The sequence below is a fragment of the Arachis hypogaea genome, chromosome 5 (genome assembly GCF_003086295.3).
Source record: "Arachis hypogaea cultivar Tifrunner chromosome 5, arahy.Tifrunner.gnm2.J5K5, whole genome shotgun sequence".
In the NCBI taxonomy this organism is placed as follows: domain Eukaryota; kingdom Viridiplantae; phylum Streptophyta; class Magnoliopsida; order Fabales; family Fabaceae; genus Arachis; species Arachis hypogaea.
In genome coordinates, this window is record NC_092040.1 from 88,604,865 (window position 1) to 88,631,461 (window position 26,597).

The 26,597-nt window shown below is 35.5% G+C and overlaps 3 protein-coding genes and 1 long non-coding RNA gene across 4 annotated transcripts; 2 read left to right on the forward strand and 2 right to left on the reverse strand.

The window, feature by feature from the left end:
- The first annotated feature begins 2,423 nt into the window (after positions 1-2,423).
- LOC112801787 (uncharacterized) lies at positions 2,424-7,754 on the forward strand. Its single transcript, XM_025844710.3, has 7 exons — positions 2,424-2,953; positions 3,434-3,666; positions 4,197-4,878; positions 5,234-5,579; positions 5,902-5,993; positions 6,379-6,573; positions 6,806-7,754. The coding sequence occupies exons 1-7, from the start codon at positions 2,741-2,743 to the stop codon at positions 7,412-7,414; spliced, it is 2,370 nt and encodes a 789-aa protein (XP_025700495.1). The 5' UTR covers positions 2,424-2,740; the 3' UTR covers positions 7,415-7,754.
- A 1,059-nt stretch (positions 7,755-8,813) lies between these two features.
- On the reverse strand, positions 8,814-11,140 carry LOC112801788 (pentatricopeptide repeat-containing protein At1g06140, mitochondrial-like). The gene is made up of 3 exons (XM_072196009.1): positions 10,867-11,140; positions 9,209-10,665; positions 8,814-9,062 (listed from the first exon to the last, which is right to left on the reverse strand). The coding sequence occupies exons 1-3, from the start codon at positions 11,138-11,140 to the stop codon at positions 8,814-8,816; spliced, it is 1,980 nt and encodes a 659-aa protein (XP_072052110.1).
- A 931-nt stretch (positions 11,141-12,071) lies between these two features.
- On the forward strand, positions 12,072-16,101 carry LOC112801789 (uncharacterized). Its single transcript, XR_003202106.3, has 4 exons — positions 12,072-13,001; positions 13,073-13,154; positions 13,267-13,381; positions 15,822-16,101. It is a non-coding gene; the product is annotated as an uncharacterized lncRNA (long non-coding RNA).
- Positions 16,102-23,963: 7,862 nt separating this feature from the next.
- Positions 23,964-24,893, reverse strand: LOC112803677 (F-box/kelch-repeat protein At3g06240-like). The gene has a single exon (XM_025847156.1). The coding sequence runs from the start codon at positions 24,891-24,893 to the stop codon at positions 23,964-23,966; it is 930 nt and encodes a 309-aa protein (XP_025702941.1).
- Between the last annotated feature and the right edge of the window lie 1,704 nt (positions 24,894-26,597).

Sequence of the window (26,597 nt, forward strand, 5' to 3'; positions counted from 1 at the left end):
ATATAACTAATTTTTATTTAGGATATGTGCATAATTTTAGTTTTCAATCAATTTATTAATATAAATTATTATTGTTTTTAAATATTATATATATATATATATATATATATATATATATATATATATATATATTCTTCTTTTAGTTTTATTTTCTTAAAAATTAACTATTCTTTTAAACTTTGAAGGACTCATTAACTACTTTGCATTTACTATCTTCAATATTTTTATAAAAAAATATCAAAAAATTAAATTACAAAATGCTAACAAAAATAATTTTTCTTTTGAAATTCTTAGATATAATTTAACTTTACTTACGTAGGATATTTTATTAAGACAAATCATGCATACCAAATTAAACAATAAATTTTAAAGCAAGTAATTTTAATTATAGAAACGGACTCCTAAGGTTTAAGGGATATTTGTTTAGTATTATTAGTAAAAATTAGGGTTAAGTACGATTTTGGTCCCTAACGTAGATGTTGAAAATTTATTTTATTTCCAGTCTTTTTCGCTATAAAATATTCCCAAAGGTTTCAGTTTATTTTAAAATCGTCCTTCGAACGAAAATACCCTTCCTCCTTCTTCCCCAAAATCAACCAAATGCAGGAACAGAAGCAGAATGCAAAAAGAAAAGCAGACAAAAGTAGAATGCAGAAACAGAAAGCAGAAATAGAGTGCAGAAACAGAACGCAGAAGCAGTGAAACAACAACAACAATAAAACAACAACTAGAAGAACAACACTAACAACAACAATGGATAATGAAGCAACAACAAAAACCAAACCAGAAGAAGCAAAAACAGAAACAAAGGCAAAAAAGTGAGCGGCGACACTAAACGCGATTTTTCCTTCTCCATCACAGGCGGCGGCGGGCGCAGGGAACGGCGGCGCTACCTTCCCTCCCGGATTCTCTTTCTTCCCTCCCCCCACCCGCCTTCCCTTCCCGATTCTCTATCTTCCCTCCCCCTACCCCACAATTCTCTTTCTTCCCTCATCCTCCTTCTCTTCCCCCTATTCTCTTTTCCCTTCTCTCGTGTTTCCTTTTTTTCTTTTTCTTTTTTAATTTTTTTAGGAAAGCGTAATTTGGTATTTTTTTTTTTAAAATGACGATTTTAAAATAAACTGAAACCTTTGGAATTATTTTATAACGAAAAAAAGGTTGGAAACAAAATAAATTTTTGACCTCTATGTTAGAAATCAAAATCGTATTTAACTCTAAAAATTTTTAAAAAAATAGTGATGTATATTATTTAGTGTTATTAGTAAGAGTTTAGGATTTAGTGACATGTATTAGATTTTTTTTAAGAAAATAGTTTGCAAACCGTATAAAACAGTTAAAACGCTAAACATCCATCAGAACTTGTTAATTAATTAATTTTAAAACTCTAAACATTTATCAGAACCTGTTAATTAATTAATTTGAAAATCCTAAACGTCCATCATAACTTCTTGCTTATTATTTTAGTGGTGTGGACTAGAAATTTAGAATTTTAAAGAAGCCACCTTTTTTCTTGAGCCTGCGTTACTTTTGACCTTTCTTTTCCCTCTTAGTTCCTTCTAACTTTGACTCTTTCTTACCCAGGATTGCTCATTTCAAATTATAGTATCAGTCCAATTATTTTACTCAATTGTTGCTGGACCATCAAAAAATGTCCAAGTTCATAATTATCTTCATTAATGCATAAATTAGATATCAACTAATTAATTACTTGATACAGCACTCTGCAGAATTGTCCGGGACTTTACCAATAAAGTAGACATGTGTTACTTTCCCCCTATAACACATACTTTTAGCACCAACTTAAAAATTTTCATTCAACACCATAGTATAACGAAAAAAAAAAACGTTTAATTACTAAGTTTTTCAAAAACAAAAAAACTACTTATAAATACTTTTGTAATGATTAATATTATTTTCACGTATGAAATTAATAAAAATAATTATTCTATTTTATGGAAATAAAAACAGTTTAGAACAAAATTTATGTACCAAATTTCTCAATCCTTTTTATATTTATAATTTCCCTAAAAGATAAGAGAAAAAAAGAAAAGAAAAATGATGAGTATTAAATTGTTCTAGTTTGTGACCCCTTTACTAGCATGTTCCTTGAATTGAAGTGCAATGGTGCAAAATTGCAAATGCAATAAAATATTATTAATTTAAGGTACATTTATAGGACATGATATGACGCCATCAAAATAATAGTATACGAGCATTCACATCATTAATTTAATTAATTAATTACTAATCATTAACCAAATCTTTGTTAATTGTAATTAGGTTGCCCTTCCAATTCATCCATGCAATGCAGACACACACATACACACTTCATTTTCATAATAATAACGTCATCAAGGTTGTATCTTTTCTTTCAAATTCCATTCCCATTTCAGAATTAATCCCACCCCAAATGCCTCCTTCCATTTCATTTCATCATCAAGTTAACGAACACTTCAACGGTCAAACAATGAATAAAGAATGATGAATCAAACAATCCAGAAGGAACAACAAAAAAGAGAGAAAATGCAGCTTTTAATTTTAGCATCCGATTCTTCAGAACAAATGTAAAATAAAGATTCCATTTTTAACTTCATCTCTCATCTCGGTCGTTCTCAATTTCCTCATCTGTGGTTCCTCTTCCTTTCCACCTCATTCCTCTCATTCTCTCATATTCCATTTTTTTTTTAAATTGTCCTTATTGTTTTTCCATCAATTGGGGTGTTGAAAGAAGGAAAAGAAAATGTTTTTGGTTTTTATCTTCATTCTCTTCCTCGGTTTTTTTGTTGGGGTGGTGACGGTTGTGGTTGCCGAAGCTTTGGGAATCTTGTGGATCATTGAACGGCTGCAACGCAAGATCATGAAGGACAAAGACAAAATCTCAGCACCCATCTCATTGGACACTAGTTCACAAAATGATCCTAATCAATCACCTGACTCTACCTTCGAAAAAGAGGTAAGCTTCATGCGTCCACAATTCCTCTTTTTATTGTTATTGTTATTATTTTTTTATTCTATTGTTATTTACATTGTGATTCATGTCGTAGCTAGCTTGTGTTCTCTCATTTATTTGCGCACCACTTGCTGCTATAGAATTCTTTCTAAAGGAATACTTGTAATCTAATCATAAAAAAAGTTACAGAATTGAATGTTAAAACGAATTGTGTACCTATGTAGCTTTTAAGTAACTTTAGTATTTTAGTATTGCTTCGAGTAATCACTCAAGTTAAGGTAGTTACTATTTCCGGTATGAACATTATTTAGACCTCCAGTTGGTTCTTAAAATGACGAGGGAGATTTTGGTTATCATGATGATAGTTATTTGATACCCTTGAAAGACTAAATTAATGTAAAAAATATCAATTTGATATCCGATGCACATTTAGAGCACCAATTACTTTTATTATTTCAATTCATTGGCGTTTTCTTTCTTCAGGGTGTGATTTGGGTTCTAGAACAATACAAGGTATCAAAGATCTGGCTGGAAAAGTCAGCTAAAGATCATAAAAGGAAAAGGGAGGTACTGGAGGTTAGCCCTGTTAAGAAGCATGGGAAGATCAAGGGTGAATCACTTATTCTCACAGAGCATGATGGTTCGGAGACAGCCATTTGGCTGAAGGGATGTGTTATTGAGGCTGTATCATCATCCAGCCTTCCTTCTAAAAAATGGTAATGTGATGCAGGAAGTCACTTTCGTGATTGCGTGGGGTATAGTTTCCATTCCAATCTCCGAACAACATTATGATGAGATCATTATTTCAATATCGTTTTCTTTTGTTTGTGGATATGTTACAATGTGAGAGCTTAGAGAGCTAGCTTGATATAGAGTATTAGGCCAATGATTTATATTACAACATTCATTAGAATCTGATTTAGTGAGCTGTATTCCTCTGCAGAAAACCAGCATACATTCTCTTATTCCTTTTTAAATCAGTGCATGTGAAAATGCATATCATTTTGATTGAACATATAATTCCCATTGAAAGAAAAACAAAGTTGAAAATGGGTTTACTATGAGTTTTCCTTACTTTGAGTTCAAATGGGGATATCTCACTTCCTTTACATCTCACATACATCTTAATGAGAAAAACAAGAAAAAGTTGTTGCTGCTTGGAAAGAAACACTTTGTTATGTACTCTTGCTTATTTACTTAGAAAATAAGGCGCTTCAAGGTCATTTTTTTATGTTGGATTTTGCAGGGCAAAAAGATACCCGATAAAAGTTGAAAACAACAAATCTGTGGTATACCATGGAAGCAAATTGCTTTACATATATCTTGAGACGTCATGGGAAAAAGAAGCATGGTGTAAGGCCCTCCGTATGGCTTCATGCGACCAGAGTGAAAAACTTAAGTGGTCTAGTCAGTTGTACGAAGAGTTTCATCGTTATATAGCATCACTAAATATTGAATATCATCCTTTTATCATGAGACCATCAGCAGGATCAAGTTTTGATGCCTTAGAAAAGTCCAGTAAGCCTGATGGATCTTCCTCAAGAGTTCGTCAATTTTTGAGAAGAATTACTAAAAAACCTCCTCGAGTTGGTTTGGATAGTAAGTCGGCTTGGACATCCCGTGAAGAAAGAAAGAGCCTTGACAAGCTCCGGGCTTGTCAGGATGCAATATTGGCCACTGAGTATATGAAAGGTTCTTCAACTCCAAGTGATCTGAAAAGTTGCATTTCAGAAAAAGCTCCTTCATTTAGTTCAAGCATGTGTCGTTCAAGAAGCCAAAGTAATATAAATGTCAGATCTGACTCTGATGCTGATGAGAAGTATGGTACTGATGATGGTACATTATGCTGGAACTTGTTGATTGCTAGACTCTTTTTTGACGCGAAGGGAAATTCACAAGTGAAGAAGACAATTCAAGAAAGGATGCAGGTTTAGTTTCCCATCTTGATGTGCTTGCCTTCAATTTTGAGTATGATTAAGTAGTTTTTGCTTTGGGAGGTGGAAATTATCTTGGCTAATAATTGGTTTTAGCACTTCACCTACAATTGTTCATTAAGTTGAAAATGTTAGCTTATTTTGTTGAATGCAAAGGGACATTGTTTTTTAAAGATTTCCCTGCTAGCCTGCCGCATTCCTTTTACAACCGGCTTCATTCCTTTGCGCGGTTTTCATGAGATAAACATTGGTGTTTTATTTTATTTTTAAAGAGAAATCCTCACTGAAACCTTCACTTGATTGTGGTTTCTATAAGATAAAAATGTTGGTCCTTTCTGTTTTTTGACAGAGGGCATTGGCCAATGTGAGAACACCTACTTATTTCGGTGAAGTTATCTGTACAGACATCAATATGGGGACTACTCCACCCTACATCGTTGCAATGAGGGTTCTTCCTATGGAAATGAATGATGTATGCACCTTTGAGGCAGACATTGAATATTCTGGAGGTGCAGTAGTAGAGATTGAAACAAGGCTTGAAGTTGGTGAACTACAGAACGACAAGGGGACGGAATGCTCAAGCAATGCTGGAGCTGCCCCGTCAGATCTTCTTGAAGATCTTAGCAATCAGTTGAATCTTGGAGATGGAGTGAATGATTCACAAGAGCCAAAAGTAGATGTCAATGGGAACACTGGTAAGCACATAAATACCGTTAAATCAAATACTTAGTTTGCATTTTCTTCATGTAGTGATTTGTCAAATTTGTACTGAACTATTTTCCCCCCAATCAAAGTGTTAAATGAAGACCATAATGGTATTAAAGCCAAACCAAATTATCTTTTCTTCTTTTCTTGTTTCCCATGAGGATAGCTTATCAGGTTTTTCTTATCCTGTTTTTCTCCTATGAATAACAAAATACCAAATTATTTGTGGTGGGATGGTACAGGGAGTCTCATTTCTAGATAGTGTGTTGTGGAAAGCATTAAAGTTAAAAGATGTCAATTTGTCCTATGCAGATGTGTCTAAAGTTTCTAGGAGTACATCTTCCTCATTTTACGGATCAAAATGGAAATCTATGTTAAATTCTCTTGCCAAGCATGTTTCACAGGTAGTGTCTATTATTCCATACTTACACCTCTCCCCCCCCCCAAGATTCTGTTTATTCAACATGAAAAAACATGGGAGAATACATAGGTACATGAGGGTAGGAGATCTTTATAAGAACAATAAACAGCAGAGAAAAACAACTAGTATGACTGACTGTGTAAATTATCTTTAATTCTATTATATTCTAACATGTCCATATTTTGGTTACCTCTATATGGATTTTTTTTGACATATAATAAGATACTTAAAGTTATGTCACTACAAATCTTGTCTTTGAGCATTTTCATGTTGATAGATGCACATGTTGACACATGGAATCATTATCGTAGTTATAAACAGCTATAGCTTTGTTATGGTCGAAGTAACGGGTTATTTCTTATCTAAAGGTTCCTCTCACTTTGGCAATAAGGATAGTATCCCTCAAAGGGACAATGCGTTTACAACTAAAGCCCCCTCCTTCTGATAATTTGTGGTATGGTTTCACATTTATGCCTGATATAGACTTCAACCTGGAATCATGTGTTGGAGATCACAAAATAACTAATGCACGCATCGCCCTGTTCCTGGTCAATCGACTTAAGGTACGATAACCCATTTCCCTTTGGTTAAGTTATGAATGAATTTTGGTTAAAGATCAATGTTTAACCTGCTGCTGTTTTTAGAATTTACATGCTTTAGATATATTTATGTTTCTTTCTCTTTTAAAGTTTGCTTAGAGGGTGTATGTTCCTTGTTCTCTATGTTGTAACTCGTATCGTCCGACAAGCCTTCAACTTTGCATGTCTTTCTGAAAAGATTATAGTATCTCTGTAGGCAGCATTTCGAGAAACTTTAGTGCTCCCAAACTCTGAGTGCATCAGCATTTCATGGATGCTGGCTGAAAAGGAGAATTGGATTCCTCGGACTGTTGCTCCATACATGTGGGTTAAACAAGAATGTGGACACGATACATCCGTTTCAAATGATAAAACTAGCGCAAGGATGTCGGTTGATGGTTCGGGGCAAACACCCCCAAACCAACATGGGGCCAAGTCTATAGTAGAACCAGTTAGGAAATCATTTTCTTTCGGACGAGCATCATCTTCCTCTAGTCCAATAGTATTAAAGAGCAGCCAAAGTTTTGACCAACTGTCAACACCTTTTCTAGAGACTTACATAATGCAAGAAACTGAGGATTTGAAAGAACTTCCAGCATCTTCCACACAGAATGAGAATAGAGATGAAACACGTGAAGAGAAGACGGAGGATATTACTGTCTACCAACCACAAACACTCTATTCTCTGCTTATAGATAAACAAGTTAGTCCATCTGAACAGAAGAAAATCGGGAAGAGGGAGAAGATGTTTGATTTGCGAAAGAGGATGAGCGAGAAGTTGGAAGAGAAGAGGCGTCACTTTGTTGAAAAGATGAGAGGACCATGAGAAAATGAGAACAGAAGTAGAGATCAGACTCTGATTTTTGTTGCTGATTTGTTCATCATGTCAGATATTAGCAACCATTCTTAAAAGAATCTTTTGATTGATGAATTGTACATCTTATAGGTTCTTAGAAGATCTAATTTAACTAGATGTATACCTTACTGTGTGACAGAAATTACTGTTAATGCATACCATGGAGTTACAAATCCACAGGGTAACATAGATAGAAGATTCATTTAATTGTTGATTAACAAATTATATGACACAGACATGCTATAGAGATTACAGAGAAATGATATACAGATTCATATACCCTCTCATTTGAAGGGTGAGTTTCTATTCAGTTTTGTTTTGTTTGCTTATATTTTCTCTTTGCTCCTATTAGTGCTTATCTTTCCATGCATTAATGTAATGAGATTTCCTATATAGGGTTTGTCACACAAATAAAATCTTCCATCTTGCTAAGCTTAATAAACAAGTCATTGCCCTACAGACAATACTAAGATTTTGCACTAATGGCAGTTTCTACTGTTGGCAAGTTGGTTAAACAGGGTGTTGAGTTGGTTGACAATTGTAAGTCAATGCAGCAGAGGTGCAGTGCAGTTAGTGCAGCTGTTTTATAAGATTTTACAATGATGAGAATGATGATTTCTTACTATTAACTCGACATTATTTTCCTACTATATATAACAAATTAAATAATGATCGATTTCAATCAATAAAACAACAAAACTTGCATTATTTTATGTGAAGAGCAACCTCTATATGGTAATTACATTGTTATTTATAGCAGAATGTCCTTAATTTCTCTGAGATTCAATGCACCGATTTAGATAGTATCCAAAAGAAGACAACAATCTGTGATTCATGCAGCAGTCAGCAAGGATTGTGAAATTATTATCCTACAGGCTTAACACTATCTGAAAGGAAAACATATGATATAGTGGACTTAATAGAAATTAAAATTTTTGTCATGCACTTGTTGTACAGCTGACTTTACAACAATATTGGTAATCTTGTACAGCTGACTTTACAACAATCTTTTTAAATTTTTCTCCGAACTCTGACCATTCAGCTTTGATCTTTTCCTGGTTTTCCTTTGCCAAGTCATGCTCATGTTGCAAATGTGGTACTTTCTCCTTCGCCACGTCCATTCGAGCTTTGAGTGCCTTTCCTTCCACATAGATATCTCTTTTTCTCATTTGAGTTGTGTTCTGTTCTTTTCGAGAAGCCATGATGTCAGCATTAATAGTTCTGATTTGTTTTTTGAAGTCCTCTTTCCATATCACTGAACTGACTCTTGTTATTTTTCAAGATCAGATTTTAAGTTATCAGCTCTCGACAGTTCTGAAGCAGTGGACTCAACTTTCATATTTGCTTCAATGTAGCTACTAGCCTACTACTACAATGTGCAAAACACAATTGAAGTTTCAGATATCAATGCTCTCATTGCTCCTGATAAACCATCATTAGCAGACAAACTGGAGAGATAATCTAAGCTGGTTTTCATGATGCAGCAATGTTGAGCATCCAAGAACACTGAAGCATCATTATTATTGATGGTGAAGTCTCGTACTATTTTCAGTGCTTCCTTGGTCTCTTCATTTGGAGAAAATGAAATAACATCTGTTCTATGAGACAGAGACAAATCCTGTAGTAGGGTAAGAATCACTTGAAATTGGCATAATCTTGTAAATGCAAGATTACAAATTGACATGACCAGAAGCAAAAGTTTTTGTTGTATAGCCTCATGTCTTCAAAGGTGGTTATTTTTTATGGGTCATTATTCATTGTTACAGCTTGTCCTGCACAGCTACCTTCTTGAAGAGTAAAATTTAGATCTTCTAGCATCTTATAGATATTGGCCAACTGAACACGTGACGGATTTCCTGCTGCAAATGTATGAAATCTACCACCGATCTCAACCTGGCTCCACCCACATTCTTTAACCAGTCCTTTACCATCTATCAATTTTCTCATTTCATGAGCCTCCTTCCACTTGCCGAATGAGGTGTACAAATTAGCCATCAATACATAATTTCCAAAGCTTCCAAGACTAAGCTCTAGTAACTTGACAGCAGCAATCTCCCCAAGCTCAATATTACCATGGATCCTACAAGCACTGAGCAAGGGAGCCCAAGCTTGCACTTGTGCTTCCAAGGGCATCCCCTGAATCGTATCTAATGCTAAGTCAAGCCGGCCAACTCGACCAAGAAGATCTACCAAGCAAGTGCAATCTTCTATCTTAGGAGTTATTCCAAAATCTTTTTGCATACTTATGAAGCACTTCAATCCATCTTCTACTAACCCTGCATGGCTACAAGCAAGCAAAACACTGGTGTAAACAATAGCATCTGGAATTATCCCTTCTGTAGTTGTCATTTTGCGAAATAGGTCAATCGCTTCTTTCCCCATCCCATGAATAGCATAGCTATTTATCATGGAAGACCAAACAGTTAAATCTTTATCTGCCACTTTTTGAAATACTTCTTGAGCTTTCTTGATGCTTCCACACTTGGAGTACAAGTGTATGAGAGATGTTTGGACTTGTAGATCGAATTCCAATCCATTTAGAGAAATATAATGTTCCATCTCTTGTGCTATGCTAATTGATCCTATATCAGCACAAGCTGATATAACAGTAGCAACGGTTGGTCCATCTGGTCTAAAATCTGTCCGTACAAGCCTTCTAAACAAATGCAATGCCTCCAATGGGTGATCCGAATGGGCATATCCTGCAATCATTGATGTCCATGAAAAAATACTCTTTTTGATAATCAAATCAAATATCCTTCTAGCAGATGCAAGGTTACTGCATTTTGCATACATAGTTATTAGCAAATTTTCAATGGACTCCTCTTTATCGCATCCACATTTAAGTACAAAAGCTTGAACGGATGAAGCTAATAAGAGATTTCCTACTTGTATACAACCAGATATAAGAATTAGAAATACAATAAAATCTATGCCAGTACTTTGATGCTGCATTTGATTGAATAAATTATATGCTTCCGCAACATGGCCAACTTTCACATAACCTCCCATAATAGTTGTCCAAGAAATTATTAATTTTTCATCCATCAAATCAAAAACCTTCCTCGCTTCCTCCATTTGGCTAAAGTGAACATACATTCCCATTAACGCATTGGCCAAAGTAACTTGAGAATACACAAGTCCAAGTTTGATCAAGCAACAATGTATCGACATCCCTTGCCACCAAAAGCTAAAGGAATCTGAATCTGAATCCGAACAACCTGACAAATTTGAAACAAATATGGGCGAACTTGGCTCAAAGCCAAGAACTCACATATCTTTCAAGAGGCTGAATGCCGCATCCATAAAAAACCCACGAGAATAAGCCGAAATCATGGAGTTTTAGGACACGACGCTTCTGTGCGCCATTTCATCAAACATGTGGCGTGCACACTCAACATAAGTGCACTTAGCATACATGCCAACAAGTGCAGTTTGAACAAATAAGTCATCTTGGAAGCCAAGTCTCAGAATATGGCCATGAATCATAGTCCCATGAATCATGGAACCCAGGTTGGCACAGGCCTTTAGGAGCAAAGGGTAAGTGAAGGTGTTCCCATGCCCACCAGTGTGTGAAACCATTGAAGTGTATATGTTTAAGGTTTCAGTATAGAAGCCGTTATTGGTAGAATCTCGAATCATCAAGTTCCATAGGTAAAGGGACTTTCTGAAAAGTGATGCAGAACGCATTGCCATTTTTTTTTGGTGACGCACTGCCATTTGAATAATGGACAATTATCCCATTTGTTTTCATTAAACTTTAGATATCTAAAATTTATTATTTTCTAACACCAAGAGTCTTATTTTTTAAAATATGAGACATAATTGACCATTTTAAAATATTAGATTGTAATACAAATCAACTTATCAAATCAATTTCAACTATCAACATGAATATTAAAATTAATTTTCATCTTAGAAAGTTTACATACTCTTTCTATACCCCATTTAAATATATCTTACATTTAAATTTGTATATTTACTAATTTAATTAATTTCTTTGATGAAAGAGAAGAGACATTCTTTATAAATTTATGTACCAAACATTGTTGTTTTGATATTAATATTGTGAATTACTTTGCCCGTAATAACATCAAAGAAAGCCAATTCACTGCTGTGGTTTCTGATAAATATTATGTAAGACCAAAAACCTTTGAAAAGTCTTATTATGATCAAGTCCCAAATCATATAGTTATTTGCAGTCTTAATTTCAGAAATTATTTTATTAAAGATAATTAAGGCAAGTTTTGATTTATTGAATTTGAGATGAGTTATGATTATTATCCAATTTTATAATTATTGGATTATTTTCTATATTTGATATAAAGTTGATAGTTATGAAATAATAAAGATTTTATATGATTTGGATTAAATAAGTAATGTTTTAAATATTAATATTGCTATTTTGGAAAATAAAGAAATTAAGTATATTATTTCTAATTATTTGATTTGGGCATTTTATTGAAAATAATTTGTAAAAATTGATGAGCAAATAGTATTTTTATACACTATTATTGTTGAATTAGAATTTATTTCTAATTACTACATTATACCTATTTTTAAGTGAAATTACAAAAATGCCCCTAACCCTAATTTTTGAAAATAAAACCCTAACCCATGACCCGGTAACTCATTGCTTCCCTAGCCCTCAGCAGCCTAACTCTACCCTGTCCTCCTTGTTACTCACGGACAGCAGCACCCACGGTTCCCTTTCCTCTTTCTCCATGAAAGGAAAGGAACAGAAACAGAAAATCAGAGGTAAATGGAGACTGAGTCACGGAAGAAGGGAGGAGGAGAGGAGGACCTGCGCCGGCGTGCTGGTCTCACTACCGCCTTTGTCTGACCAAGGAGAGGGAAGAGTTACTCGCGCCATCACCTGCTGCTGCTACCCAATCCGCGCCGCCATGGTCGTCCCGTGCACGGAGCCATGAATCGCAACTCTGTCACCGAGAGGAGGGAGGAGACGCGATGCTGGAGGAGCCGCCCAGTGACTGTTGCATTGCGCAACCACTACGGCCCATGTTTTCTTCGTCGTTGCCAGGGGAATACCGCGCCACCACGCCTCGCCATCGAACCACCCCACTGCTACCACTGTCACGGAGAAGAGGCGTTGAAGAGGGGCAGAACTCGGGTCTCGTCGCTGCCGACCATGGGGCCTCGAGCCGCGTCGCTGTCACTGGCAAGAGGGGGAAAACGCGAGCTGGAAGGGCACGATGAGTCCTTCTGCCTCCGTTGTTTTGGTCTGCTGAGGAAGGGAGGATGCTGCCTTGGTGCTTCACGGTCGCTGAGGAGCACGGAGAAGAAGAGCTGTGGCCGCGTCACTGTCGTTTGGAGGGCTATGCTTGGCCGCCGTTGTACTGCCCTGCTTCACCGTGGCTGAGCTCTGCCACTCCCTGCCCTTTTGGCTTGTGATGTTATTTGCGGGAATCGCTACAGGAAGAGGAGCAGGCTGGGTCATCGTGATTTGGGCCGCTGAGACTTCCGGGATTGCCGATGGAGCTTTGGGCTGAGCTTCTCCCACTTGAGACCCTGCTGCCGCCGCCGGAAAAGTGTGTCGGTAAGGGTTTTAATTTGTGGTTTCGGTCATTTTGGATTTTGAGAAGGTTTTGATGTTGCGCGGTTTTATAGTTGATCCACCGGAGCTTCTGGCTGCTGCCGGAGTTGTGCCGGGGCCGGTTCGAAATCGCAGCTGCCTCATTGTGTTATTCCGGTAAGAAATTATGTTTCGAATGATCTCGCATTAGTATTCTGTTGTGTTTGGTTAAAGAATATGAGTTTTGATAACATGGCGTCGAGTCCTGATTATTATATGTTGCGATTAGTGTTGCTATGGTTATTGCGAATATGGCTTGAAGCTGAGGTTGCGGTTGTTGTTGATTTCGGGTTGAGGTGGAAAGGACTCTTTGACGCGTTTGGGTTATGGAATTGCATTTTGAGGTAGGGGCGCTTTTCAAAAACTATGTTTTATGTATTGGAATTATTACATATGGATACTGATGTGAGATAATGTATTTAGTGATTGTATAAGCCTTAGGTGATGTTGATTATCCTGGATGAATGTAATTGTATGTTGAACGGATTATTATTTGGTTTTGATGAATGGATTGTTGTGTGGTTTTGTGAAACGAGATGCTTTTGAAGTTGGTTCTTTTAAAGCTTTGAAATCGGGTTTAATCAGTTGTGAATTGATTTGAGTTGAGTTGATTTTCTAGATAATGTGGAAAGTAGAACACACTTTTGAATTCAGTCTGGTTTACTTTAATTGACTTGGTTTTGGACAAATGATTTGTTACTGAGCCGTTTCTTTAAAGCTTTGGAAATAAGTTAAAACGGTTAATATTGAGTTGATTTTGAAATGGTTTCTCTGAGATATGCCACTGAGGCGACTATTGGATTTAGCTTGCTTTTGAATTAATTTCTGGTTTTGAGCTGTTGAAAAGGAATGAGAAACGGTTTAGTTGGGACCCGAACCGGGTGGCAAAAGTCCAAGTTTTAGGGGAAGTGTTGCCGAAATTTTTACAAAATCCTAGTCTTGTTTGAAAAGTCATTTAAAAAGGGTTGGATTTGAAAAACTGTATTATTTGATTTATTAAGAGAATATTTATGTTTTCAAGCTTAATTTATTTAATGAACTTCATGCGTTGAGTTCGGCTTATTTAGCAATGAACTATTTTTATCGTTTGAATCACTAAAGGAAAGAATGATGCTCTAATATTAATTTCAATATAAAAAGGAGCTTTTAGTGATTTTAAAGGAATCTAGACTTTTGATTGAGTAATTAAGTTTGAGGCAATTTGGAAGAGTTAGAAAAATGGGTTCCAAAAAGAAACTTAAAAGTGGTTTGATTCAAATAAACCGGTTCCATTTCAAATGAGTTGATTTTTGGACCGGGTTGGAACTTGTGATTTGGTATGGCCGGTTTTACAGTAAATTCAGTTATATTTACTTGAACCGAGAATCTATGATTTTAAGGGTTTCAATGAATTTTAAGGAATTGATATAGGTTGACCTTCCCTAAAGACTTGGGACTCTGCCGAGAAACTTTTGTTATAAAATCCCATTGTTGGATGGGTGATTTTGAATGCTTTGAAATAAATCCTTAACTTGCCATGGTTTGGAAGTTTGGAAAGAGAATGCCGAGAGTGGCTCTGTTTTAAAAGGGGAACTCACTTTGAGTAAATTTGGCTTATGAGCCTGAGATGATTTGAGAAACGAGATTTTTAAAGCCAAGGCTGAAAAGAGTTGAAACTTGATTTCAAAGTGAAATGAATAGAGAAAATGATTTATGGCTTAAATGCCGATTTCATGACTTTGATGATTTTGAATGTGGAAGTGCTGTTTTGTTGTGAACCAGAATGACAGTGTATGATTATGAATATTGGCTGGTTCTGGATTGAACCGTGAGCCGGAATGGCTGTGTATGCTATGAATATTGGCTGGTTCTGGACTGAACCATGAGCCGGATGGCTGAGATGGATGTTGATCCACGGATGAGAATGAATGCATGTATATGCTGAATTATTGATAATTGTGATTTGCACTTCCACTATCTGAGATACGAGCTTCCCTGGGTAGTAGCAGTGGCTAGCCACCACGTGCTCCAGGTTGAGACTTGATACTCTGTTGACCCTATGTCGTAAGTGTGGCCGGGAACTGTGGAAGTCCCGGATGAGCTCGCCCCCGAAATATTCACCAGTGAGGGTGATGGATATGGATCATGTTTATGATCAAGTTTATGATGAGTATAACTCGAGTTGGGGATGCACGACAGAGGGACAGTCCAATGGTTAGCTACCAGGACTTATCGGGTTGGCTCTATAACCGACATATGATATCATCAGCCACTAGGGACAGGCATGCATCATATGCATCTATGTGACATTGTTTGGATATGCATATTGTATTTGGTTTGCCTATGTGATTAACTGCTAATTGTTCTACTTGCAATAACTGTTTGTTTGTGTTTGCATCTTCCTACTTGTGTTTGCATTTGGAACTCTGTTGGATTGTGGTGGATTGGTTGTGGTTGGATTGTTTGGGCCTAGGGCCGTGGTTGAATGAGATGGACCGATGGTTGATTTCAGTTTTGTGGTTCTGGTTTGGAATAAGATATGAAAGGTTATTTTGGTTCAGTATAGATAAACCTTTTTGAAATGCTTTGATGTTTTGAGAATTGAACAGTTCCTCTTTCAGAAAAGATTTCTGACTTTACTTTTATTGTAAACTGTTGTTTTTGAAAAGAGGCATAAGATGGTTATTAATCACTGGTACGATTTATCTTCATGTATCCTATTACAGTAATTCCCAAAAAAAAAACCCTCTACTGAGAACCCTTTCGAGGATGATGTTCTCACCCCTTACATTTTTTCCCTTTCAGGATATGGGCGCAGAAGTTACAAAGAATTTACTTAGTTATTGTTGTGATGCTCTGTATGGCTTTAGTTATTATTTATTGTACCCTCGCCTTTATCTTGATATATTCTATAAGAGGGATAGGAATTGTACTGGATAATGTTTGTATTATTATTTATATATATGTATGTATATATATATGGATGTACTCTTTATGAGTTTCTGTAAGTTGTATGGTATGTATAGACGTACGTTGTATGGCTAAAGTAATTTTTGGGAATGGTATTGCGGTTTAAAGTTTTAAACAGGCTCATATTTTAGTATTAAATAGTATAAGTGTCGTCGTAATATCCGAACAATCAGAGTTACGCAGCCGGAAGCGTGAGCTTTGGTAGTTAGGGTGTTACATTATGGTATTAGAGCAGTCCTTCCTATAGAGCCTGAGGAATGGACCAACTATGCCTCAATTGCATACTCTGAGCGTTTGTCATGTATTAGGTCTTGTCGAATGACGAGAATTAGAGCTCTATGCACATGACGATCTATTGATTAACGCTGTTGGTCTTGCGTTGCATAATTCTTGGTGTTAAGTTTGGCCGGCTTAATACTAGTGAATTTTGTATATGAAAGCACTGATGGGTTATCATAGATGATATACGAGTTTTGAGTAAAGCGAATCGTGGGTTTTGGGAACGTCAGAAAATTTTTTTTCTCGAGGCTATTCAGTTGTGTATCTTGGATTTTGTTCGAGTCGACCTGTTCTTTCATACCCTAACTCAAAGTTCTTGTTTGCTACTCCTCTTGAAAAGTAGTTTGATGTTTCCACTCTGTTTCTCTATTCATATGCATTCTTGTTTGATCTTAAGTGCATATGCTTGTTTAAAATCCTTGTTGAATCTATCTTCCTTTGTTTGAATTCTTCTTGATTCATGTATTCTTTGATATGGCTTTGAACTTGTCCTAACACGCTGTGCATTTTAACTACGGGATTCCGAGTCCATTATTAGAGAAATTGTTGATTCAGTTTTTTCTCTTATTTGACAGTGATCACAGCCAAATTTTGCGATTTTTATAAAAATGCTGTTCATTATATATATATATATATATATATATATATATATATATATATATATATATATTTATCTATATGTGGAACTTTGAAAATTCCTTATACAGTTTAATAACTATTTATTTCTAATGCCTCGTTTGTATTTTTACTGGTTTATGGAACTGCATTTACTTTAAATTACAAGTGGACTTTCGAGTAATTTTATTATGGTTCCAATGCACACTTCATTTGATTATGTATTTGGGTATTTTTTTTTAAATTTTGAAAAGAAAGGATTTTTCACTTTTATTCCGGTTGAGTTTTGTGTGATAAGCTTTACTTAACTTATTTTGAATTGAGTTTGATTTAGCATGCTATATGGTTTATGCCATTGTTGTTCTTTTTGAAAATGTTGGACTCATAGCTTTCTTCTTATGAAAGGACTAAATTCTTTATTAAACCTTTCATCTCTATGAATGTCATGCTTGACTTTATTTTTAACTAATCTTTTACAATTGTGAACATTATCATTGATCTTGGTTTTTCTTCTCTGGTGAATCTCATTCTTATATGAGTCCGTTTGATTTGTTTCAAATTAGTGCATCGTCTATTCTCTCATTATCTCTACAAGAGTTTTTAGTCAAAGAATTATCGTTGAGAAATTACAAATGATTGAGTTGTCTTTTTCTATGACTTTTGTATTCTTTTGGATCAATTTAAAACTTGTTTGATGTTTCATGTCTAGTGGATCTTGTTTGAACTACTTTAAATTTAGATCCTTTCTTGCAAGGCTTGACTCCTTTTTAACTACATTCTAATCTCCTTGAATATCCTTCTGAGATGGTGATTTCAAGAACACTTTGGAGTCTTGTTTTGAATTTTTAAAGAAGTTTTGAATTCTCTTTGAAGAAATTCTAAACGGAATTTATTTTCTGTTGCTTGATTGAGATTGAAACCATTGTTCAATTTTTGACAAAATCATTTTAAAGTTGACACGCGCTATTTTAGATGAGGTTTTGAAAAGTTTCCTTGTTTAATGGAAACCTGTTCGTTTGTAACGCACCGCTTGTTTCCCTTACCAGATTGTAAGCAAAATTTTTACCTCGAAATTTCTTTTCTAAAAAGAGTTTAACTTCCTCTTTCGTCCTTGCTATGAATGTTATACACGCTTGTCTGAATATGAACTTTGAGAATTTTTGAACAAGCATTTGATTTCTCTTCTGAGTTTTATGATTGCTTTTGGTTAAGTTGTGCACCTAATTATCTTTCTAACATATTTGAGGAGATATTTTAGCCTTTAGCCAAACTTGTGTACACCTTCTTTTTAAAATTCTGCATGATCTGTTTCAACATAAAATTGTATTACAACAAAACCACGTTATTGCTTTTGTTATTCTCTTGGAGAATGTTTGTTACTTAACTTTTCTTCTAAATTGCGAAGTGATTTTTTCGCAAGTTTCGATTCTTTTGTGAACAATACATTCGGAAGTATTTTTAATCATGCTCTTGAGTTCTGTGAGCTTTGTCTTGGGTTTGAAATTTTCTCTTCTGCAAACCTAATGCTTCTTCGGCTCAGCTTGAAATTGTTTCAAACTAATGCACTGATTTTTTTGCTTATTGGTCCTATTGAATTTCTTTGATCCAAAGGTCATCTTTGGGGTTGTCAATTGATTTATTTCTAGAAAATTTCATTTGCTTGATCATCCTTGTTGTCTAGGATTGGATGCATTCCCTCGGATCTATGAGTACTATCCTTGACATTTGACTCTCCTTTCTAAATCTTGTATCATTATGAGTAGACTCGAGAATTGTTTTGATATCACGTGCAACTTGTTGACGTAGTAACACGATACGTTAGTTCGTTAGTTCTTTAAGACGTGATATGTGTATATGGAAGGTGAAACGGTAGGTCTACCATGTTATGAGTTGTGGGTGTTTTGTCCCTTGGAAACGAGTTTGCGGGTGTTAGGCTTATGTTTGGCCATGAGGTTGTAAAATGTTTGGTGGAGTTGGGAAGTGAAGTTCTGAGGTGGGAACAAGATTGTCAGCGAACGTTATGCCGCTGTGTAAATACCAACTTGCCTTGCAGCTTTTTACCACACTAATTACCACTTTGCTTTGTGAACGCCTATCTTGATTTGCACCCTATTTTGGCACCTCAAGCTTTTGTAAAGCCTTGAGATCATGTGACCTTGTGCATTGAGCCTATCTTGTAATGTTTGCTTTGCAACTCCTACCTTGGCATCCTTATGCATATGACAATTAAAGTATTTGAAAACCGTATATATGTTTATATATTGAGATATTTTTGCTTCTTTCTTAAATGTGTTCAAGGGTGAACTGTTATGAAATTTCATTCATTTTGTATCAATTTTCGAGGGCGAAAATTTTTATAAGGTGGGTAGAATGTAAGACCCAGAACCTTTGAACAGTCTTATTATGATCAAGTCCCAAATCATATAGTTATTTGCAGCCTTAATTTCAGAAATTATTTTATTAAAGATAATTAAGGCAAGTTTTGATTTATTGAATTTGAGATGAGTTATGATTATTATCCAATTTTATAATTATTGGATTATTTTCTATATTTGAATTATAAAGTTGATAGTTATGAAATAATAAAGATTTTATATGATTTGGATTAAATAAGTAATGTTTTAAATATTAATATTGTTATTTTGGAAAATGAAGAAATTAAGTATATTATTTCTAATTATTTGATTTGGGCATTTTATTGAAAGTAATTTGTAAAAATTGATGAGCAAATAGTATTTTTATACACTATTATTGTTGAATTAGAATTTATTTCTAATTACTACATTATACCTATTTTTAAGTGAAATTACAAAAATGCCCCTAACCCTAATTTTTGAAAATAAAACCCTAACCCTAAAACCCTAACCCATGACCCGGTAACTCATTGCTTCCCTAGCCCTCAGCAGCCTAACTCTACCCTGTCCTCCTTGTTACTCACGGACAGCAGCACCCACGGTTCCCTTTCCTCTTTCTCCATGAAAGGAAAGGAACAGAAACAGAAAATCAGAGGTAAATGGAGACTGAGTCATGGAAGAAGGGAGGAGGAGAGGAGGACCTGCGCCGGCGTGCTGGTCTCACTACCGCCTTTGTCTGACCGAGGAGAGGGAAGAGTTGCTCGCGCCATACCTGCTGCTGCTACCCAATCCGCGCCGCCATGGTCGTCCCGTCCACGGAGCCATGAATCGCGACTCTGTCACCGAGAGGAGGGAGGAGACGCGATGCTGGAGGAGCCGCCCAGTGACTGTTGCATCGCGCAACCACTACGACCCATGTTTTCTTCGTCGTCGCTAGGGGAATACCGCGCCACCACGCCTCGCCATCGAACCACCCCGCTGCTACCACTGTCACGGAGAAGAGGCGTCGAAGAGGGGCAGAACTCGGGTCTCGTCGCTGCCGACCATGGGGCCTCGAGCCGCGTCGCTGTCACTGGCAAGAGGGGGAAAACGCGAGCTAAAAGGGCATGATGAGTCCTTCTGCCTCCGTTGTTTTGGTCCGCTGAGGAAGGGAAGATGCTGCCTTGGTGCTTCACGGTCGCCGAGGAGCACGGAGAAGAAGAGCTGTGGCTGCGTCACTGCCGTTTGGAGGGCTATGCTTGGCCGCCGTTGTACTGCCTTGCTTCACCGTGGCTGAGCTCTGCCACTCCCTGCCCTTTTGGCTTGTGATGTTATTTGCAGGAATCGCTACAGGAAGAGGAGCAGGCTGGGTCACCGTGATTTGGGCCGCTGAGACTTCTGGGATTGCCGATGGAGCTTTGGGCTGAGCTTCTCCCACTTGAGACCCTGCTGCCGCCGCCGGAAAATTGTGTCGGTAAGGGTTTTAATTTGTGGTTTCGGTCATTTTGGATTTTGAGAAGGTTTTGATGTTGCGCGGTTTTATAGTTGATCCACCGGAGCTTCTGGCTACCGCCAGAGTTGTGTTGGGGCCCGTTCAAAATCGCAGCTGCCTCATTGTGTTATTCCGATAAGAAATTATGTTTCGAATGATCTCGTGTTAGTATTCTGTTGTGTTCGGTTAAAGAATATGAGTTTTGATAACATGGCGTCGAGTCCTGATTATTATATGTTGCGATTAGTGTTGCTATGGTTATTGCGAATATGGCTTGAAGCTGAGGTTGCGGTTGTTTTTGATTTCGGGTTGAGGTGGAAAGGACTCTGTGACGCGTTTGGGTTATGAAATTGCGTTTTGAGGTAGGGGCGCTTTCCAAAAACTATGTTTTATGTATTGGAATTATTACATATGGATACTGATGTGAGATAATGTATTTAGTGATTGTATAAGCCTTAGGTGATGTTGATTATCCTGGATGAATGTAATTGTATGTTGAACGGATTATTATTTGGTTTTGATGAATGGATTGTTGTGTGGTTTTGTGAAACGAGATGCGTTTGAAGTTGGTTCTTTTAAAGCTTTGAAATCGGGTTTAATCCGTTGTGAATTGATTTGATTTGAGTTGATTTTCTGGATAATGTGGAAAGTAGAACACACTTTTGAATTCAGCCTGGTTTACTTTAATTGACTTGGTTTTGGACAAATGATTTGTTACTGAGCCGTTTCTTTAAAGCTTTGGAAATAAGTTAAAACGGTTAATATTGAGTTGATTTTGAAATGGTTTCCCTGAGATATGCCACTGAGGCGACTGTTGGATTTAGCTTGCTTTTGAATTAATTTCTAGTTTTGAGCTGTTGAAAAGGAATGAGAAACGGTTTAGTTGGGACCCGAACCGGGTGGCAAAAGTCCAAGTTTTAGGAGAGGTGCTGCCGAAATTTCTACAAAATCCTAGTCTTGTTTGAAAAGTCATTTAAAAAGGGTTGGATTTGAGAAACTGTATTATTTGATTTATTAAGAGAATATTTATGTTTTCAAGCTTAATTTATTTAATGAACTTCATGCGTTGAGTTCGGCTTATTTAGCAATGAACTATTTTTACCATTTGAATCACTAAAGGAAAGAATGATGCTCTAATATTGATTTCAATATAAAAAGGAGCTTTTAGTGATTTTAAAGAAATCTAGACTTTTGATTGAGTAATTAAGTTTGAGGCAATTTGGAAGAGTTAGAAAAATGGGTTCCAAAAAGAAACTTGAAAGTGGTTTGATTCAAATAAACCGGTTCCATTTCAAATGAGTTGATTTTTGGACCGGGTTGGAACTTGTGATTTGGTATGGCCGGTTTTACAGTAAATTCAGTTATATTTACTTGAACCGAGAATCTATGATTTTAAGGGTTTCAATGAATTTTAAGGAATTGATATAGGTTGACCTTCCCTAAAGACTTGGGACTCTGCCGAGAAACTTTTGTTATAAAATCCCATTGTTGGATGGGTGATTTTGAATGCTTTGAAATAAATCCTTAACTTGCCATGGTTTGGAAGTTTGGAAAGAGAATGCCGAGAGTGGCTCTGTTTTAAAAGGGGAACTCACTTTGAGTAAATTTGGCTTATGAGCCTGAGATGATTTGAGAAACGAGATTTTTAAAGCCAAGGCTGAAAAGAGTTGAAACTTGATTTCAAAGTGAAATGAATAGAGAAAATGATTTATGGCTTAAATGCCGATTTCATGACTTTGATGATTTTGAATGTGGAAGTGCTGTTTTGTTGTGAGCCAGAATGGCTGTGTATGATTATGAATATTGGCTGGTTCTGGATTGAACCGTGAGCCAGAATGGCTGTGTATGCTATGAACATTAGCTGGTTCTGGACTGAACCGTGAGCCGGATGGCTGAGATGGATGTTGATCCACGGATGAGAATGAATGCATGTATATGCTGAATTATTGATAATTGTGATTTGCACTTCCACTATCTGAGATACGAGTTTCCCTGGGTAGTAGCAGTGGCTAGCCACCACGTGCTCCAGGTTGAGACTTGATACTCTGTTGACCCTATGTCGTAAGTGTGGCCGGGCACTGTGAAAGTCCCGAATGAGCTCGCCCCCGAAATATTCACCAGTGAGGGTGATGGATATGGATCATGTTTATGATCAAGTTTATGATGAGTATAACTCGATTTGGGGATGCACGACAGAGGGACAGTCCAATGGTTAGCTACCAGGACTTGTCGGGTTGGCTCTATAACCGACAGATGATATCATCAGCCACTAGGGACAGGCATGCATCATATGCATCTATGTGACATTGTTTGGGTATGCATATTGTACTTGGTTTGCCTATGTGATTAACTGCTAATTGTTCTACTTGCAATAACTGTTTGTTTGTGTTTGCATCTTCCTACTTGCGTTTGCATCTGGAACTCTGTTGGATTGTGGTGGATTGGTTGTGGTTGGATTGTTTGGGCTTAGGGCCGTGGTTGAATGAGATGGACCGATGGTTGATTTCAGTTTTGTGGTTCTGGTTTGGAATAAGATATGAAAGGTTATTTTGGTTCAGTATAGATAAACCTTTTTGAAATGCTTTGATGTTTTGAGAATTGAACAGTTCCTCTTTCAGAAAAGATTTCTGACTTTACTTTTATTATAAACTGTTGTTTTTGAAAAGAGGCATAAGATGGTTATTAATCACTGGTACGATTTATCTTCATGTATCCTATTACAGTAATTCCCCAAAAAAAACCTCTACTGAGAACCCTTTCGAGGATGATGTTCTCACCCCTTACATTTTTCCCCTTTCAGGATATGGGCGCAGAAGTTACGAAGAATTTACCTAGTTATTGTTGTGATGCTCTGTATGGCCTTAGTTATTATTTATTGTACCCTCGCCTTTATCTTGATATATTCTATAAGAGGGATAAGAATTGTACTGGATAATGTTTGTAATATTATTTATATATATGTATGTATATATATATGGATGTACTCTTTATGAGTTTCTGTAAGTTGTATGGTATGTATAGACGTACGTTGTATGGCTAAAGTAATTTTTGGGAATGGTATTGCGGTTTAAAGTTTTAAACAGGCTCATATTTTAGTATTAAATAGTATAAGTGTCGTCGTAATGTCCGAACAATCAGAGTTACGCAGCCGGAAGCGTGAGCTTTTGTAGTTAGGGTGTTACATATTAGATCACATTTGTGACCCATTTTCATTGGACTAAATTCTGATAAAAAGGGTTCAAGTGTGAAAAGTTTCACCTAAGATTCTTTCACACCAACTTCACCCAAAATAGATATTTCAATGCAATTATTCTTAGCAAAAGAGGAAATCAGAGTAACAGATTTGTTGAGCACTACCAAACTTCTGATAGGTCTATCATCATTTTTTTGTAGCCAAACAATTGATGTGGTTTGAAACGTTTCAGTGCTGAGATTAAATGACACAAGTATTTGTTCTTCTTCGTGTCCATTAGTGGCATGCTCGCTACCCCACCAGTGACATACTCCATTCAAGTACGCTACAGAAGCATTATGTATATATTCCTTCTTAGTCATTTCAAGATCAAGTTTCTTCCAATAATTACTTTTTAGACTATAAATTTGCCAAATTGTTAGAACAGGCTCTTTTAAAAAAGTTTGACCATGAATATAATATACACATTGAATCACTTTATAGTCATCATTCACATCATCATAACCAAATCCATGAATACTTACTTGCCGATCAAAGCCGGGCTCATCATCAGTAATACCAGGAGGAATAATTTTATGCTGGTCGGTTTTGGGGTTCCAAAGTCCTATTTTTACATCAAGACCTTCTTCTTCATAGTGACATATGATACCATTAACACAGTCTAAAACTTTATAAAAACCATTTTCTTCAAACAGACTTGGAAAAACTAACGTAACTATATTTTCGTACCTTTCTCCAGAAAGCAAATGCACATCATTTTCATAGACGTCTCCTTCACTTCTTTCGTCATAAAAATATCTCCATAGAAGGAGAGAGGATGAGTGAGTAGTTTTAGATTTTAAATTCTCGTAGTACATGCTCTTAAAATTAGAATTCTCAAATAAATTTAGCCAAGACTTATGCACGCAACTAAATCGCTTCAAAGACTTAACAGGTAATTTTGTTAGAATTTCCAATACAAGATCCTTAGGAATCTGATCGCTATAGGTTGTCATTTCTGCTGAAAATGAAGATAGAACAATAGAGGATAGATTTTTACGTTTGTGGCGTGCCTCGTAAAATGTAATGAAAAATAAATTAGATTCGAACATACAAGTTTAGAAAAATTTTAATGATATTACATTTTTGTCGCTCTATTTGTTTCTTTCCTAATCAAGATCTTCAATATATAGCACTAAACATCAAACCAATCAAATTGATTGATTGTGAATATATATCACAAATCTAAATAGAATAAAAGGAAAGCCATCTAAATTGTGAGCACTTGAATTGCATTTGCAATTACAAACATAAATATATAATTATTACTCATTAAACTTAGTTTATTCTTAAATAATACTAGATTCTACTAGTTTAAAAAAATAAACAACCTAAGTTAAAAATAATTACTTGTCATTAATATTTTTTCCGTACAAAATAAAAAAGTAAATGAATTTTAAAATAAATCTAAAGTTATTGTTATTTGTGCTATGTTGTTGGGCAAATAAAATAAAAAAATTTTGGAGGTTAAATCAAAATGATGTAATTCGAAAAAACAGTAATATTAGGAAGATAATAAAAAATTAGAGTTGAAAATAATTTTATATCATTAATATTTTGCCTGTACAAAATAGTAAAGTAAATGAATCTTAAAAGAGATCTCAATTTATCATTATTTGTGCTACGTTGCTTGGCAACTAAAATAAAAAAGAATTTTGGCGGTTAACTCAAAATGATATGATTCGAAAAAATAGTAATGTTAGAAAGATCATAAAAAATCAGTTCAAACTTGTTTTATTTAGCATTCATTAATAGTTTTACAATTTTGAATAATAAAAAAATATAAAAGTAAATATTTATCATTTTGCGCTACTACCAGAAGATTTCAGAGAGGAATCAAAACGAGACAATACAAGATGAAAAAATGTTATATCCAACTCAAAACTTTAAGCTTTAAGTTAATACGTCTCTCATCTTATATACTCTTTACTTATTCATATTTTTTTCGATGTAGGACTAATTCCTTATACTCCTCACACTTGCAACCCTAACAATAATTTAATGATAAAATAATTAAAAAATTAGATGTAGAAAGATATATCATTATCCAATTTTTAAAGATGCAGATAAGTATTGAATTAAAGATGTAGAAAGTGAACGGACAAAGAAGGCGAAAAAAAGAGAAGACTATGCCATTTGAACTATAATTCTAACGGTATAGTCTTTCTTTTTCACCTAAAAATTTCGGGTTATTCGAATCTCATTCCTAATTTTGAAAAAAAAAAGAGGCAAAGAAAAAGTTTTAAAGAATAAACTTAATTACACAATAAGGACATACATTTAAAGAATAACTTAAGTGATCCTAAATATTAACTTTGGTTAAATTTAAAAAATTCAAATTAACAGTATAGTTAATTAGTGACTAAATAAAAAAATTGATATGTCATAGAAGATAAATTACGTATTAATTAATTAGAAACTATCTCTTTTTTTTAAATACTAGTATATAGATCTGTGTTTTATACGAGCATGAAAAGAAATTCATAATACATAAATATATTTAATTTCATAGTATAACTTTTTGTCATATATAACTAATTAAATTGATGATATATGAATAAAATTAAATAGTTAACTACCATAATATAATTTATGAGCATGCATTACCCAAATTTTTTTACTATTCAATATTTAGAATTGTATTTGTCAAGTAATTTAAA

Excerpts from the sequence above, each read along its gene's own strand:
- LOC112801787 (XM_025844710.3), top strand. The coding sequence starts at position 2,741 with ATGTTTTTGGTTTTTATCTTCATTCTCTTCCTCGGTTTTTTTGTTGGG. Across the intron at positions 2,954-3,433 it reads ACTCTACCTTCGAAAAAGAG|GGTGTGATTTGGGTTCTAGA; the intron begins GTAAGCTTCATG and ends TTCTTTCTTCAG. Across the intron at positions 3,667-4,196 it reads AGCCTTCCTTCTAAAAAATG|GGCAAAAAGATACCCGATAA; the intron begins GTAATGTGATGC and ends TGGATTTTGCAG.
- LOC112801788 (XM_072196009.1), bottom strand. The coding sequence starts at position 11,140 with ATGGCAATGCGTTCTGCATCACTTTTCAGAAAGTCCCTTTACCTATGG. Across the intron at positions 10,666-10,866 it reads TGTTCAAACTGCACTTGTTG|GTTGTTCGGATTCAGATTCA; the intron begins GCATGTATGCTA and ends CAAATTTGTCAG. Across the intron at positions 9,063-9,208 it reads GTAGCTGTGCAGGACAAGCT|GATTTGTCTCTGTCTCATAG; the intron begins GTAACAATGAAT and ends ACCCTACTACAG.
- LOC112803677 (XM_025847156.1), bottom strand. The coding sequence starts at position 24,893 with ATGACAACCTATAGCGATCAGATTCCTAAGGATCTTGTATTGGAAATT.